General features: G+C 39.7%; 1 protein-coding gene across 2 annotated transcripts in view; it reads left to right on the forward strand.

Annotated features, from left to right (window-relative positions):
- LOC126100803 (transcription termination factor 2) overlaps positions 1-12,437 on the forward strand; it is a 255,850-nt gene that overhangs the window by 200,625 nt on the left and 42,788 nt on the right. For both annotated transcript variants that reach the window (XM_049911433.1, XM_049911432.1), the window contains exon 14: positions 4,250-4,410. In XM_049911433.1, the coding sequence (XP_049767390.1) occupies positions 4,250-4,410 (161 nt within the window). The remainder of the gene's footprint in view (positions 1-4,249; positions 4,411-12,437) is intronic.

Raw genomic sequence — 12,437 nt, forward strand, 5'->3', positions numbered from 1 at the left:
CATAATTGCAAGCTTCAAAACGTTATACCAAATCAACACAAGTGTATTTTCTGTGGGATTTGTGATCCACCGTTAGACACAGCAGGCTCCATCTTGCACACAGTTTTGAATATCCAAGAGTGCAGATAATTGCATTCACACTTCCTTTGCTAATTGACAGATGCAGCACCAACTGCTGAGTTGTAATGTGTCAGTCCTCATGAATGACAACATCAGCTCGCTGCAACATGTCAGATGTGACAGAAGTGAATGGTCTCCCCGCCTGCTGCACATCGTGGAGCTCCGCTGAACCACCTTCTGATGACCTCAGCCTCCTTACCCAGTGACTAACTGTACTTCTGTTGACAGCAGATGCTCCATAGACTTTGCACAAGTGTTTGTGTGTATTTGACACAGTTTCTTTAACTGCAGTGAGAAATTCAATGGCGGCACATTGCTTGTAAAATGCATCATCTACACTGTCCACTGGGGGCCGAACCACGCAATAACCCGGGGTTCAGTGTGGGGTGGGTGAAGTGCTGTGGCCTGTTGTGGGGTTGTGATCACAGTATGAAATATCTGTTGAACCCACTGAGATTGAGGAGGCCATAGATGGAAAAATATCATGCCCACTTAAAGGGCTAATGACTTCCCATTATTACATTTAATTACCTTTTTAGAAAAACTTTGGAAAGTGGATACTGACTCACCAAGATATATGTTTAGAATCAAACATATTAGGAATAGGGTAGATTGCTTCTCACTGTGAAGATGACCCATTGAGTTGCAGACAGGCACTACGAAAAGACTGTTTTGCATTACAGCTTTCAGCCAAAGCCTTATTCAGCAAAAAAAAACGCACACACATTCGCACAAGCACACTCAATGGGTTATCTTCATGGTGAGTAACAACCTATTCTTTGTCTAATGTTGTTGATATTCCAACCTGGAGTTTCTGTTGTTTTATTTAGTGTCAGCATTAGGCTCATTGTAGACTTCACCTATGTCAACATTTTTATAAGCTTTCTTTAATATCTTTCGTAATATTTCGTAAGTTTTTGTTAGTCAGTTCTCACTGTCATTTTTGAGTGTTTCTGAAATGAAATGTACATGGAGGTAAGCTATGTAATGTGTAACTGTGCACTGTGATCAAATAATCCCTTTACCACAAGACAGGCATGCAGTTCTTTAACTTCAGTTATTTGTATGAATATGTTATCTGTAAATGTATTACTATCTTGAGGAATAAGGGTAGGGAAAATTATGACAAATACTAAATTACAGTGTGCCTTAGATCACTTTCCTTGTTAGATTCCTTCAAAAAATTCAATCTGATGACAGAAAACTCAATGTATCGGTGACAGGCATTGCATTTCCCAATATTAACAGACAAGCACATATTTCTATGGTCTATCCTGTTGTGTACAGTAATTATTTATTTCTGTGTTTTTGTATTTGTATTTCTTTTTCATTAATGTGAAAAGTCCATTATTTTTATTGGATCCATACAAATTATGCTTCTAATTTATTACCATTTATATTTTCTGTCACTGTGGTTATATGGTGTTCAGGCAGACAAACTATATTAGCTTCCTTCCAAATACTATAGCAGTGTGCGCATAAGAAGGTGAGTTGTGGGGTTAATACTCAGTGCCGAGGAGCAGAGTACCATGTGACGCTCCAGCCAATAGCGTCTTTCTTTTGTCTGTCTGTAGTATGCATATTAGGGTGCATGCAGAACATTTAGTTTTGATTTTCATGTTAGTTTAAGTATTGTGAGGCTAATCAGCCTCTATAGTGTTAATTATGAGCGATATGAAACAAACATAACAAGTATCACATTTATAAGAGACAGTGATAGTTTCCCGAGCATACAAATTCTGCTAGCAGATTCTGAAGCAGAAACAGTGGCCTGGTTTAACACTCTGCCCTGCATTGCCAGTTTCTAGGGTAGGCAAAAGCTGGCGTGTGAGGCACTGAAGAGACTCAGAGAGCACACTGATGCCACTGCATGGAAAGCATCACAATGTGTCTTCTTATGTGCACCATGCATTAAGATCATGCAAACAAACTAACAACTCGTTTATTTTTTACTCTCCTGATATTCTGATGATGCAAGTTGATTTCAGTTTTGCATCTATTGTTATAAGATGAATTGTATCTCTGTCAATTTTATTTCCTTTGATACTGTCTATCTGAATTTGGCCTAAAGTTGGTGTCTGTCTTTACCCCGATAACCTCAGGGATTTGCCTTTGTGTGCTGGTGGACCACCTTGTATTTTCTGCTAATATACTTGCTAACTTGCCCTTACCCCTCCTATTCGGGTGTAGGCCATAAGCAGTATGGCCCCATATTTCCTTCATCTTCCTATAGCAACTTCTGGAACAGCATCAGTATGAGTTTTTGCATCTGAAGAAGGCCCCCTCAGCTGCATGAGTATTTGCTTAACAGCAGGGCTAGTCATGGTGCTACACAATCCCCATAAAACTAACATTTGTGTGCTCAGTAACAGTTCCTATTTCATCCAGGTCACACCTAGTACTATACTTTTCATTTTTAGCCAGGCTGCTTCCAGTTCTCAACATCTGAATCTCTTCGTTAAAATCTGATCGTATTTATCCTAAGTTTTCTGTTACCTGGTTAACACTATAACTTTGTTTCATAAAACTTGTAACCTTGTACCCTCTACCTAATGTTTCTTTTAGCTATTGACCTAAGCCTCTCCCATGACTACAACCTTGCAGAAGAATCATCATCATCTTCTTCTTCTTCTTCTTCTTCTTCTTCTTCTTCTTCTTCTTCTTCTTCTTCTTCTTCTTCTTTTCTTCCCCTTCCCCCTCCTTCGACAATGTAAGTTTGCTGACATTATTTTGCTGTGCTTTAGATTCCTTCACATGTGTATGAGGTTCTTCCTTCTCTAATCCTGGTAGCCAGCAAAATCTAGTGCTTAGCTGAATTTCGGATTTGCTAGAAAATGTTTCCTCTGTCCTTGTTTTGATTGCCACTTTTTCGCAGTTCCCTTTCTCTTTTTACAAATTCAAACTGTCATAATTCAAATTTTGCATTTGCTAATTCTGCCTGAAGACCACAAATCTTTGCCTCCTGCTCTTTGATTTTCCTATTGTTCTGGCATAATATAAAATTCCGTGGAAGAGCCTAATTGAGCATTCCATTCTCGACATCACTGCTGTCATCCCAGTAAAGCCATAATCTAAAATTTTCGCAAAACAATCCCTGTTCAGCTAATCTGCAGCACTCAGCTGATCAATTTTATAAAGCCTTAACACCAGCCACAATGAAAGAAAAACAATAGATGGAATGCAATAGAAATTTATGGTAGTGTTTTGTATAGTTCTCATGTGTAAAATTCAGCCTAAAATTAAAATCTTAGATGTGAGAAGAAAAATACACTTTTCACTCTGTTTTACCATATTTAATGTGAGAGTTATGCTTACATAAATGTAACTACCTGTTTATTATATTTATACAAACAATAAATGTTTAAGTGTCTCCTGTTCTATTATTTGTGTAATTATTTACAACAGCTGAATTCATAATGATTATGCAGATGCAGTGTTTTCAACCTTAAATATATTTCCATATAATGAATCATAGGTTAACAACATTTTGACCTCCTCGAAATCACATCTCTGAAACTAAGAGTTCACATGTAAGAACTGAGAAGAACCCACCTACCTATGCATCTGTACTCCACAAGCCACTGTACAGTTCATGGTGTAAGATAGTGCATATCAGTATTAACAATTTTTCTTAGTCTCTCTGCCTGTATGCCTCTGTACATGCCTTAATGTCTCTCAGCTTATAAGTATGACCCCTTATGTGGCATGTATGATTTGAGTAGTATGTGCATGCAGTCTTTGTTGTTAAGAACATCTTGATAGTATCCCAAGTAAGTAGGTATGTTGTTACAATCCACAGGAGACGTGCAACAAATCCTGCCAGTATTGTCTGAAATATGTACCAGTTTAAATTAAGCAGTTGGTTGAACATACGGAAAATAAAGATTATACGAACATTAACAAAAGACCTATTATTAAACAATGCTATTTAAACAAACAGCAAAAGTTGTTGCAGGTGTGAAGAGAGAAAAGAAAGGAGAATCTCAGATACAAAGTAGTACTTGTTATAGAGAAGTCAAGAATGTCAGTTGTATGTTACTATTCAGAAATGTGTTTGAAAGGTTGAGAGAATATGCAATATAAATTTGTTAAGATAAACAACACAACTAATTGATTTATTTCTTTCTAGGTAAAAAGTCTGCTCTGAATGTTGAAAACGCTGGAGTAAGCAAGGAGCTGGCTACAATGTACAATCACATGAATAATATACAGGATGTGAAAACATTTCAGATATTGGTGTTGCTTCTCCGTTTGAGACAGTTATGTTGTCATCCAGGACTGATCAAGGCTGTAAGTGCAATCACAGGTTTTTTCCCCCCTTCCCATCTTCTATATGAATTAGTCTTATAAAACAAAAGTACACAGAGTACTAAAGCAGGTAAGACTTTGTGCTCCTCAATAAATAAAGCCCTGTTCCACTCTAAAGCAACGATTCAAACAAAAATAATCCTTGTCACCTGAACTGAAACGTTGTTTGGCCGAGAGTGGAAAGAACCCAAATGCAAGCATTAAAATACCTCTGAAACTTACACCACTATATCTTGATTATGTGGTGCTGCTAACGGGGTGATGTCACTTGAGATTCTAACTTATATCAGTTGCGTGACATCATTAGGAGGCCAGGATTCACATCCATAAATGCAGGAAATTGGTAGTGTGCCAGCTCTCATCTATTGTGCTGTGATTGAAGTGCAAAAGGTGAATGGAGACCACAGAGACAGTGGTGCCTGGAGATGAACACTTTAGTCATCAGAGAACTACAAAAAAAATTATGACTCTTTAATGGGATTGGTGATTCTGGTGGTAATCTCTACTTAACTTCTGTCCCTTGTTTTTTTGACTCCTGTAAGGTCCTTTTTAGGGATGTTTGTTCCTCTTCAACTTAACCACCTAGTGTGGCATTGTCTATCGTATTCCTTGCAGTTGTGGCATGTCATATATTGGTCAGACAATCAGGACTGTGCAAGACCGGTGTATTGAACATAAGCGTCACACACGCTTACAACAGCCAAGCAAATCCGCTATTGCAGAACATTGCCTTGACACCAGTCATCGTATGGAATACAACAACACTGAGATTCTGGCTTGCATGTCCAGCTATTGGGATAGTGTTATTAAGGAAGCTGTTGAAATCAAACTATGAAGCAACCTTATAAACAGATGGTGGATTTTGTTTAAATGCTGCTTGGAATCCGGCTCTGTCTCTCATAAAAAAAACAGAGGGACAGAATTAATGCTACCTCACCTGTTGATTAATAGTCACTATCGATATTTCTGATGTTGGTTATCTTTGGTTGTGTGTTGACTCTGTGGTTACTTGTTCTGTGTGTGGTATCTTCCTTGTTTTTCCTCTGTGAACTGAGGTATTAAATTCCCTTGAACATTGCTTCCTTCTTGCAGTTGTGCCTCGAGAATGGCAGGGTGTGCTCCTGTCAAAATATCGGTGGTGGTCGACGACATCACCGGGCAGCAAACCCATTAGTTATTTGAACATTCAATTCCCTGGGAAAAGTTAAGGTCTCACATTGTTTACCTCTACGGGGAGGAAATGTATCGTTGCTTGTGGAGGCTGGATAAACTTCGCAGCAGTAGAGTAAGATTGGAATGTGCGTTATCGTTTTTATTGACATGTCAAAATCATAGTGTGGTTCCAACGTTTGCTAAGGTTGTGCATCATATTAATTCTCCTGCCACCAATCGCATCAAGCAACATGCTGGTTTAGCTCTTGTTCATGAAAGGATCCACTATACTCGCCGTCACTTAGATTTTGTTTCTAAGGAGTTATTTCAGCTTCATTTAATGATGGCGTCTAATGTTTCTGAATTTTCTTGGGGTTGGGTGGACAGTGCCTCTAAGTCGCAGCCTGACTGGGAATTTCAATCTGTAAATGCTCGTCATCGGTGAAATTTGAACGTTTCCTTGGCTCAGTGTCTAATTCTAATTTTAATTCTCGACGTTCTGTGATCAATCTCACGGAGAAATCGTTTGACAACGCAGCTTTGTCTGTGTTGGGGAAAGGTTTGAATTTCGCACCGACGCCTAAGAGTGTGCCAGTAGTTGATTTTATTAGTTCTATTGAACAGGCTGTTTATAAACTACCTTCCTAGGCTGCGGAAGAGGTTAGGAGGGAAGCTTGTCGTGTGTTGACTGGAGCCCATCTACCCAAGTGTAACATTACAGCAGCTGAGACGGCTGCTTTACGTTAACTCAGAATGTATCCTGATATTGTTATTTTACCTGCGGGCAAGGGAAATGCCACAGTTTTGTTGAACAAGCACAATTACATTCAAAAGATGTAGTGTCTACTTTCTGATTCGGCGTATCGCAAAATCGGTGCTGACCCTACTAAGAGTGTTGAAAGACTAATAACCTCCTGAAGAAAAGTTCTTTGTCACAGGAGACTATCAAGAGTCTTAATTCTTACTGTACTGTACCACCTAGATTATATGGCCTCCCTAAGGTCCATAAAGAGGCTGTTCCGTTGAGGCCCATTGTTTCTAATATTGGTGCTCCGACATATCGTGTAGCTAAACATCTTGCTAGTTTGTTGAGCCCATTAGTAGGTAGGTGTGAGCACCACATTAAGAACTCTGCAGATTTCTTATGTTGATTGCCGGGATTGCGTTTGAATGACTCTGATATTTTAGTCAGTTTTGATGTAGTTTCTCTTTTCATTCGCGTTCCTCTCTCTGATTCATTGCAGCTAATTGAGGTTAAGTTTGGTGTCGACTTAACAAATTTGTTTGAACATGTCCTGACTTCCACTTACTTTTTATTCAATGGTCAGTACTACGAACAGACTGATGGAGTTGCAGTGGGAAGCCCGTTGTCACCTATTGTGGCCAATTTGTTTATGGAGGACTTTGAGGAACGTGCATTGGAGTCTACAGGCAGCCCAAGCCAAGACATCGATATCTTCATCTTCAAGCCATCTTTGAAACATCAGACTATCGTCACCTAGGTCCTCATACATTCTAATCCATTCTGTCTCTAGCGTCTCAGTGTACGTATTAGAGTTCATTCTAGTTTCACCCAAGCAATTCATGATTTACCTTTAGCGGTGTAAGGCAGTCCCTTGGTGGTCGCTGGAAGCGAAGCAATTAAGGAGTGTCAGCAAGCTCTACAGCAGCATGGTGACACTCTTCCCTGGAGCACCTCATAGCCTTTAAATGGCTCCGTGCCCACATTCGCCAACTTATCAAATGATGGAAGCAGGAGTGTTGGGATAGATACGTCTCAACCATTGGGTGCCATACGTCACCTTCCCAAGCCTGGGCAAAGATCAAATGTCTTTTCGGGTACCAGGCCCCAACAGCTGCCCCGGTGTTAGCATAAATGGTGAGTTATGTACCAACGCAAATGCGATTGCCGAGCGCTCTCCTGAGCACTTTGCTTGAGCCTCTGCGTCGGAGAATTGCCTGAGCAACACCAATTGGGGTGCAGATCGCTGTACGCTGCTGCAGCTCTACAGAGCCCTTGCCCAATCCCGAATTGACTATGGGAGTGTGGTTTATGGTTCGGCAGCGCCTTCAGCATTGCATTTACTCGACCCTGTGCACAACACTGTGGGGTTCGATTTGCGACAGGAGCTTTTAGGACGAGTCCGGTGACCAGCCTACTGGTGGAGGCTGGTGTCCCTCCACTGCAGATCTGCTCGCCATTTATGCAGCACACATTCATAGTTCCCCTGAGCATCCGAATTACAGTCTCCTTTTCCCGCCCGTGGCATTCCAACTCCCGCATCGGCGGCCCAGATTGGGGCGAATGATTGCGGTTCACGTGCAGTCCCTTCTCTCCGAACTGGAGTCCTTCGCTTCGTCTGGACCTTTTGCATGGCCCGAAGGACTCCGTTAACCCCGCCGCTCTCCGCTGTCTCGTCCTCTCGATTCTTGATGTGTTCTGGGCTCTGAAATGGTTCACACTGACTTCTCAATGGATGATGGTCACGTAGGCTTCACATGTGTTCATGGAGGACATATTGAACAGCACTCCTTTCCAGTTGGCTGCAGTGTTTTCACTGCAGAGCTGGCGGCCATATCTCATGCTCTTGAGTACATTCACTCATGCCCTGACGAGTCATTTCTCCTGTGTACTGACTCATTGAGCAGCCTACAAGGTATCGACCAGTACTACACTCGCCACACTCTTTATCTTCCATTCAGGAGTTCATCTATGCCCTGGAACAGTCCTGCCATTCCATGGTGTTTGTGTGGACCCCAGGTCACATCGGAATCCCCGGCAAGAAATTTGCCGACAGGCTCACCAAACAGACGACGTGGAGCTTTTAATGTGTTGCAGAGTGGCTGGCTTTCCGTTTTTATTCTCATGGTTGGCCATCCACTGTAATCTGCTTTCATCTTTTACTCTCTCCTGTTTCTAGCGTCTCTGTTGTTTTCCTGTCCTCTTTTGTTCCTTTTAGTGTTTGTTGCCTTCCCTTCATTCTTGTGGATTTTCCTTTCTGTCCGTTTTATTCTCAAACTTGTGGCGTTGTTTTATTAGGAACAAGGGACCAATGACCTCGTAGTTTGGGCCCTTCTCCCGTCTTTAAACCAACCAACCACCTTTTACAAATTATTTGTCATTGAACAGTACTGAGAATTTACACACCGCACCATATTCAGCTATGGCCAACTATTGGACCAATTCACTTGGTGTCTGTTGAAAGTTGTACCAACTTCGGGAGGAGGGGAATCAAGTACGTTGTGTTTCAACATGAGATGCTGACAACTTTCAAGACCATCCTCGTACCTGCCTGTAATTTGTCTCTGTTGTTCTATTTGTTGTATTCTTTGTAAACTACGTCCCCCTCCTCCCCCCTCCTCTTGCTATTGCCACTACTGTGCCCACTATTCATGTTACAGTTATTCCTAAGTATTTTATCCATTATTAAATGTAAGACTTCATATAACCTAAGTGGTAATGACAACAATGTAAAATATGTAAAGTGCCTGGTTAGATGTAAGAGGAGGCCTGATGGTGACCTTTGTAATCTCCTTGGGCTATTTATTGTACAATTTTATTCCTTGATGGAGAATGCTGTTTTGAGTTTTATCTTTCTCCTTTCTTGTGTAAATTCAGTCCAGCTTCTGTTCCGTGGTCGAGGATATAGTTGTTTCTGCAGTAATTACCAAGATTATTTTTTATGCATGTAGCTGATTGGCAATTTTCTCACTTAGTGTGATTAAAATCCCCATGGTTTTAAACAGACCTTGACAGTGACCCCTACCACTATTTTTATTATTCGTAAGGCCCTTTTCTGTAGTTTGAAAACTATATTCACATTTTATGCTTTCAAACATAGGAATTATAGAGCCAACCAGTTGCAAATAACTGTTTGGTACATTTACCTAGGTTTCAACCCCTACTAGGGATGTCTTCATCAGAATGAAATTTTGAGAAACTGTAAAATTACGTTGCGGGAAAGTAGTGTTCAGAATTTAGAGCAGCTCTGAATTCTGATCATTGCTTTCTTGCAATATCATTTTATGATTTCTCAGAATGGCATTCTGATGAAGGCACCCTTAGTAGGTGTCGAAACCTAAGTCAATGTACCAAACAGTTATTTGCAACCGGTTGGCTGTATAACTCCTAAGTTTGACACTGAGAAACAGCCATTTTTAAAACTGTAATTTTGTGCTTTTGTCTCCCAGGAAGGAATTCTGTAGCTAGGATTTGAGTATGCATGCTAAATAACGCATAACTAAAAGGTAGTAGTCATTTTATATTGGTAACAGGATGCTAAGGGCATAACATGCTAATTAGATTGTAAGTGTCTTCGCTTGTTTAAACCACTTAAAATGAGAATCAGTACTCATTCATTTAACAGTCTTTTTGTCTCTCTTTGGACTGAAATTGGTGGCATTTGTTGTCTTTATACTCAGTTTATCTTCATTACATTGTTGTTTCAACAGTTTGCAAAAAATGATTATTTTTCCTAGTCCCTGGTAGAGTATGCCCAGGTTTAAATCTTTCTTTTTATTTTGTTTGAATATAATAGAGGGAAACATTCCACGTGGGAAAAATATATCTAAAAAGAAAGATGATGAGACTTACCAAACAAAAGCGCTGGCAGGTCGATAGACACACAAACAAACACAAACATACACACAAAATTCAAGCTTTCGCAACCAACGGTTGCCTCATCAGGAAAGAGGGAAGGAGAGGGAAAGACGAAAGGATTTGGGTTTTAAGGGAGAGGGTAAGGAGATACACAGACATATAAGTTACATATTTCACTTCACTCTGTACAACATCATCCTTAGCAGGTTCGTGGAGTGTTGGTAGGAGTTTTTGGAGGATGTGTTAGGTTGAAAAGATCAGCTAGGCAGGTCTGGGCACTATAAGGGATTGACAAAGAGGAACACTGTAGCTGGAATGGGGGTTGGATAGTGGTGCCCCAAGGTGGAGATATTCAACATTTTATATGTTTACTTTCAGTTACAGGAAGAAACAAAACAGGACATACCAGAAGACACTAAAGATGTTAATTTACAATCAATTGGAAGCCAGTTACTTCAGACAGTACCTAAATCAGTGCCTAGTCAGTACACTTAAGATGAAGCAACACAAAAAAAAGCATTAAGGAAATATGTTAAAGGTGATTCTTAAAAACTTAATTTGACATAGAAAACTGTGAAAGTAATTTTGACTTGGCAGCCGCTTTTAAGATTTGAATGGCCTAGAGTAGAAGAAAATCAGTCCAGTGTACTTGACGTCATCTCGGAGATTGCACGTTTTTGTGGTGTAGCTTATGGTTCATGTCACACTGAAATTATAAGGTACTGCAAAACATTGGACAACTATTAAGTAAACAAGGCTATAATACTAGTTGATCAGGGTTATACTCAAGACTTCTTCCCAGAAAAGTCAATACAGAAGAACAAAAAAAGCACATGGTAACTGTTCCTGTTAAATTGTGCAATCCAGACGCTTGCTACACATGAAGCTTAAAGATGACCAATTCTATACAGGTGCAATAATGAACCTTGAATATTTAGCTTTAGTTTTAGGCCTTGGACAAGTATTGTTTTTATCAATGAATGATGAAGCACTTATGCCATTATGTATTGAAATAGCGAAAGCTCAAGCACCAATAATAATGCGTCTTTGCTACTGTGTAAATTTGCCAGTTCATGATTTTGTTGTTACCGAAAAACGAACTTATTCACTGTATTTATGCAGGTGTTGTAATAAAGATAGATGGTGAAGGGATCCTGAAGCTTTGACACCTCTGTGCCTACATTTATAGTGAAAAACATTCTTCCTCTAATGCAGAGATTCATTCCACAGATATACATAGACTTTCTGAATTGCCTGCATTCAAAAATTAATGATAACTCAAGAATGATACTTTGTAAAACCTGTGTTTATCTTTATTATTGATCATGTTTCTGATGAAAATCCAAGATATGAGCAAATTATAGTTCCAACTGTTCAACATTTTAAAGATTTTGACTTTGATGCTATTTACATTACCACATATGCTCCAGGAACGAAGCACATTTAATAGAGTGGAGCAACAAATGGTGTCTTAGTTCTTAACTTGCTGTTGTATTAACACATGACTATTTTGTTTCACATCTTGATTCCAGCGATCAAACTACCGACTTGGAGCTAGAAAAATGGAACTTTGAGAGTTCAGGCACCGTCTTGGCTAATGTTTGGAGCCAGTTGGTCATTTATACTATTTTCCTCTGGTTGACAAATACATTGTGCAAACAGATACCTCACTGAATATTGTACGGGCTAGGACATTGGAAAATGATGTTTCTTGGTACACAAATCGTGTACATGAATCACAATATTTTTTACAAATTGTAAAATGGGAGTAGATCATTAGTTTTTGTGGTGTGTAATGATCTAGCCTGTGACGATTATTACAAGTGGGGTTTTTACTGCCACCTGCTTTGATTAAACAGACTTGAGACGGGTATGTACACATAGGAAAATTATGACTCCAAAGGTAAATTTGCTCCTCTGTTACTTCAGATATCTTCAGGTCTCTGACCGTCACCCACATTTGAAGCAAGTTCTGTATTATGGCTATTGCCCTAGTGTTAAGGCATGTTTATTTAAATGATCATGTTCCATTTGTGGTCTACATTTTTCATCATTCAAAGCCACTAACCAATACATGCAATCACATAAGAATCAACAATTGTTTTGCCCATCACAAAGATTTGATGCTATGCAGTTGGATGATGATGATGTGATCACATAAAATGTTCCTAACGTTATCCAAATCACGAACAAAGTGACTGCTATGCCACTCATGAATAATATACAGGAATGAGTTCAAAGTTCAAGGACACAAGTT

Source organism: Schistocerca cancellata, chromosome 9 (assembly GCF_023864275.1).
Source record: "Schistocerca cancellata isolate TAMUIC-IGC-003103 chromosome 9, iqSchCanc2.1, whole genome shotgun sequence".
Lineage (NCBI taxonomy): Eukaryota > Metazoa > Arthropoda > Insecta > Orthoptera > Acrididae > Schistocerca > Schistocerca cancellata.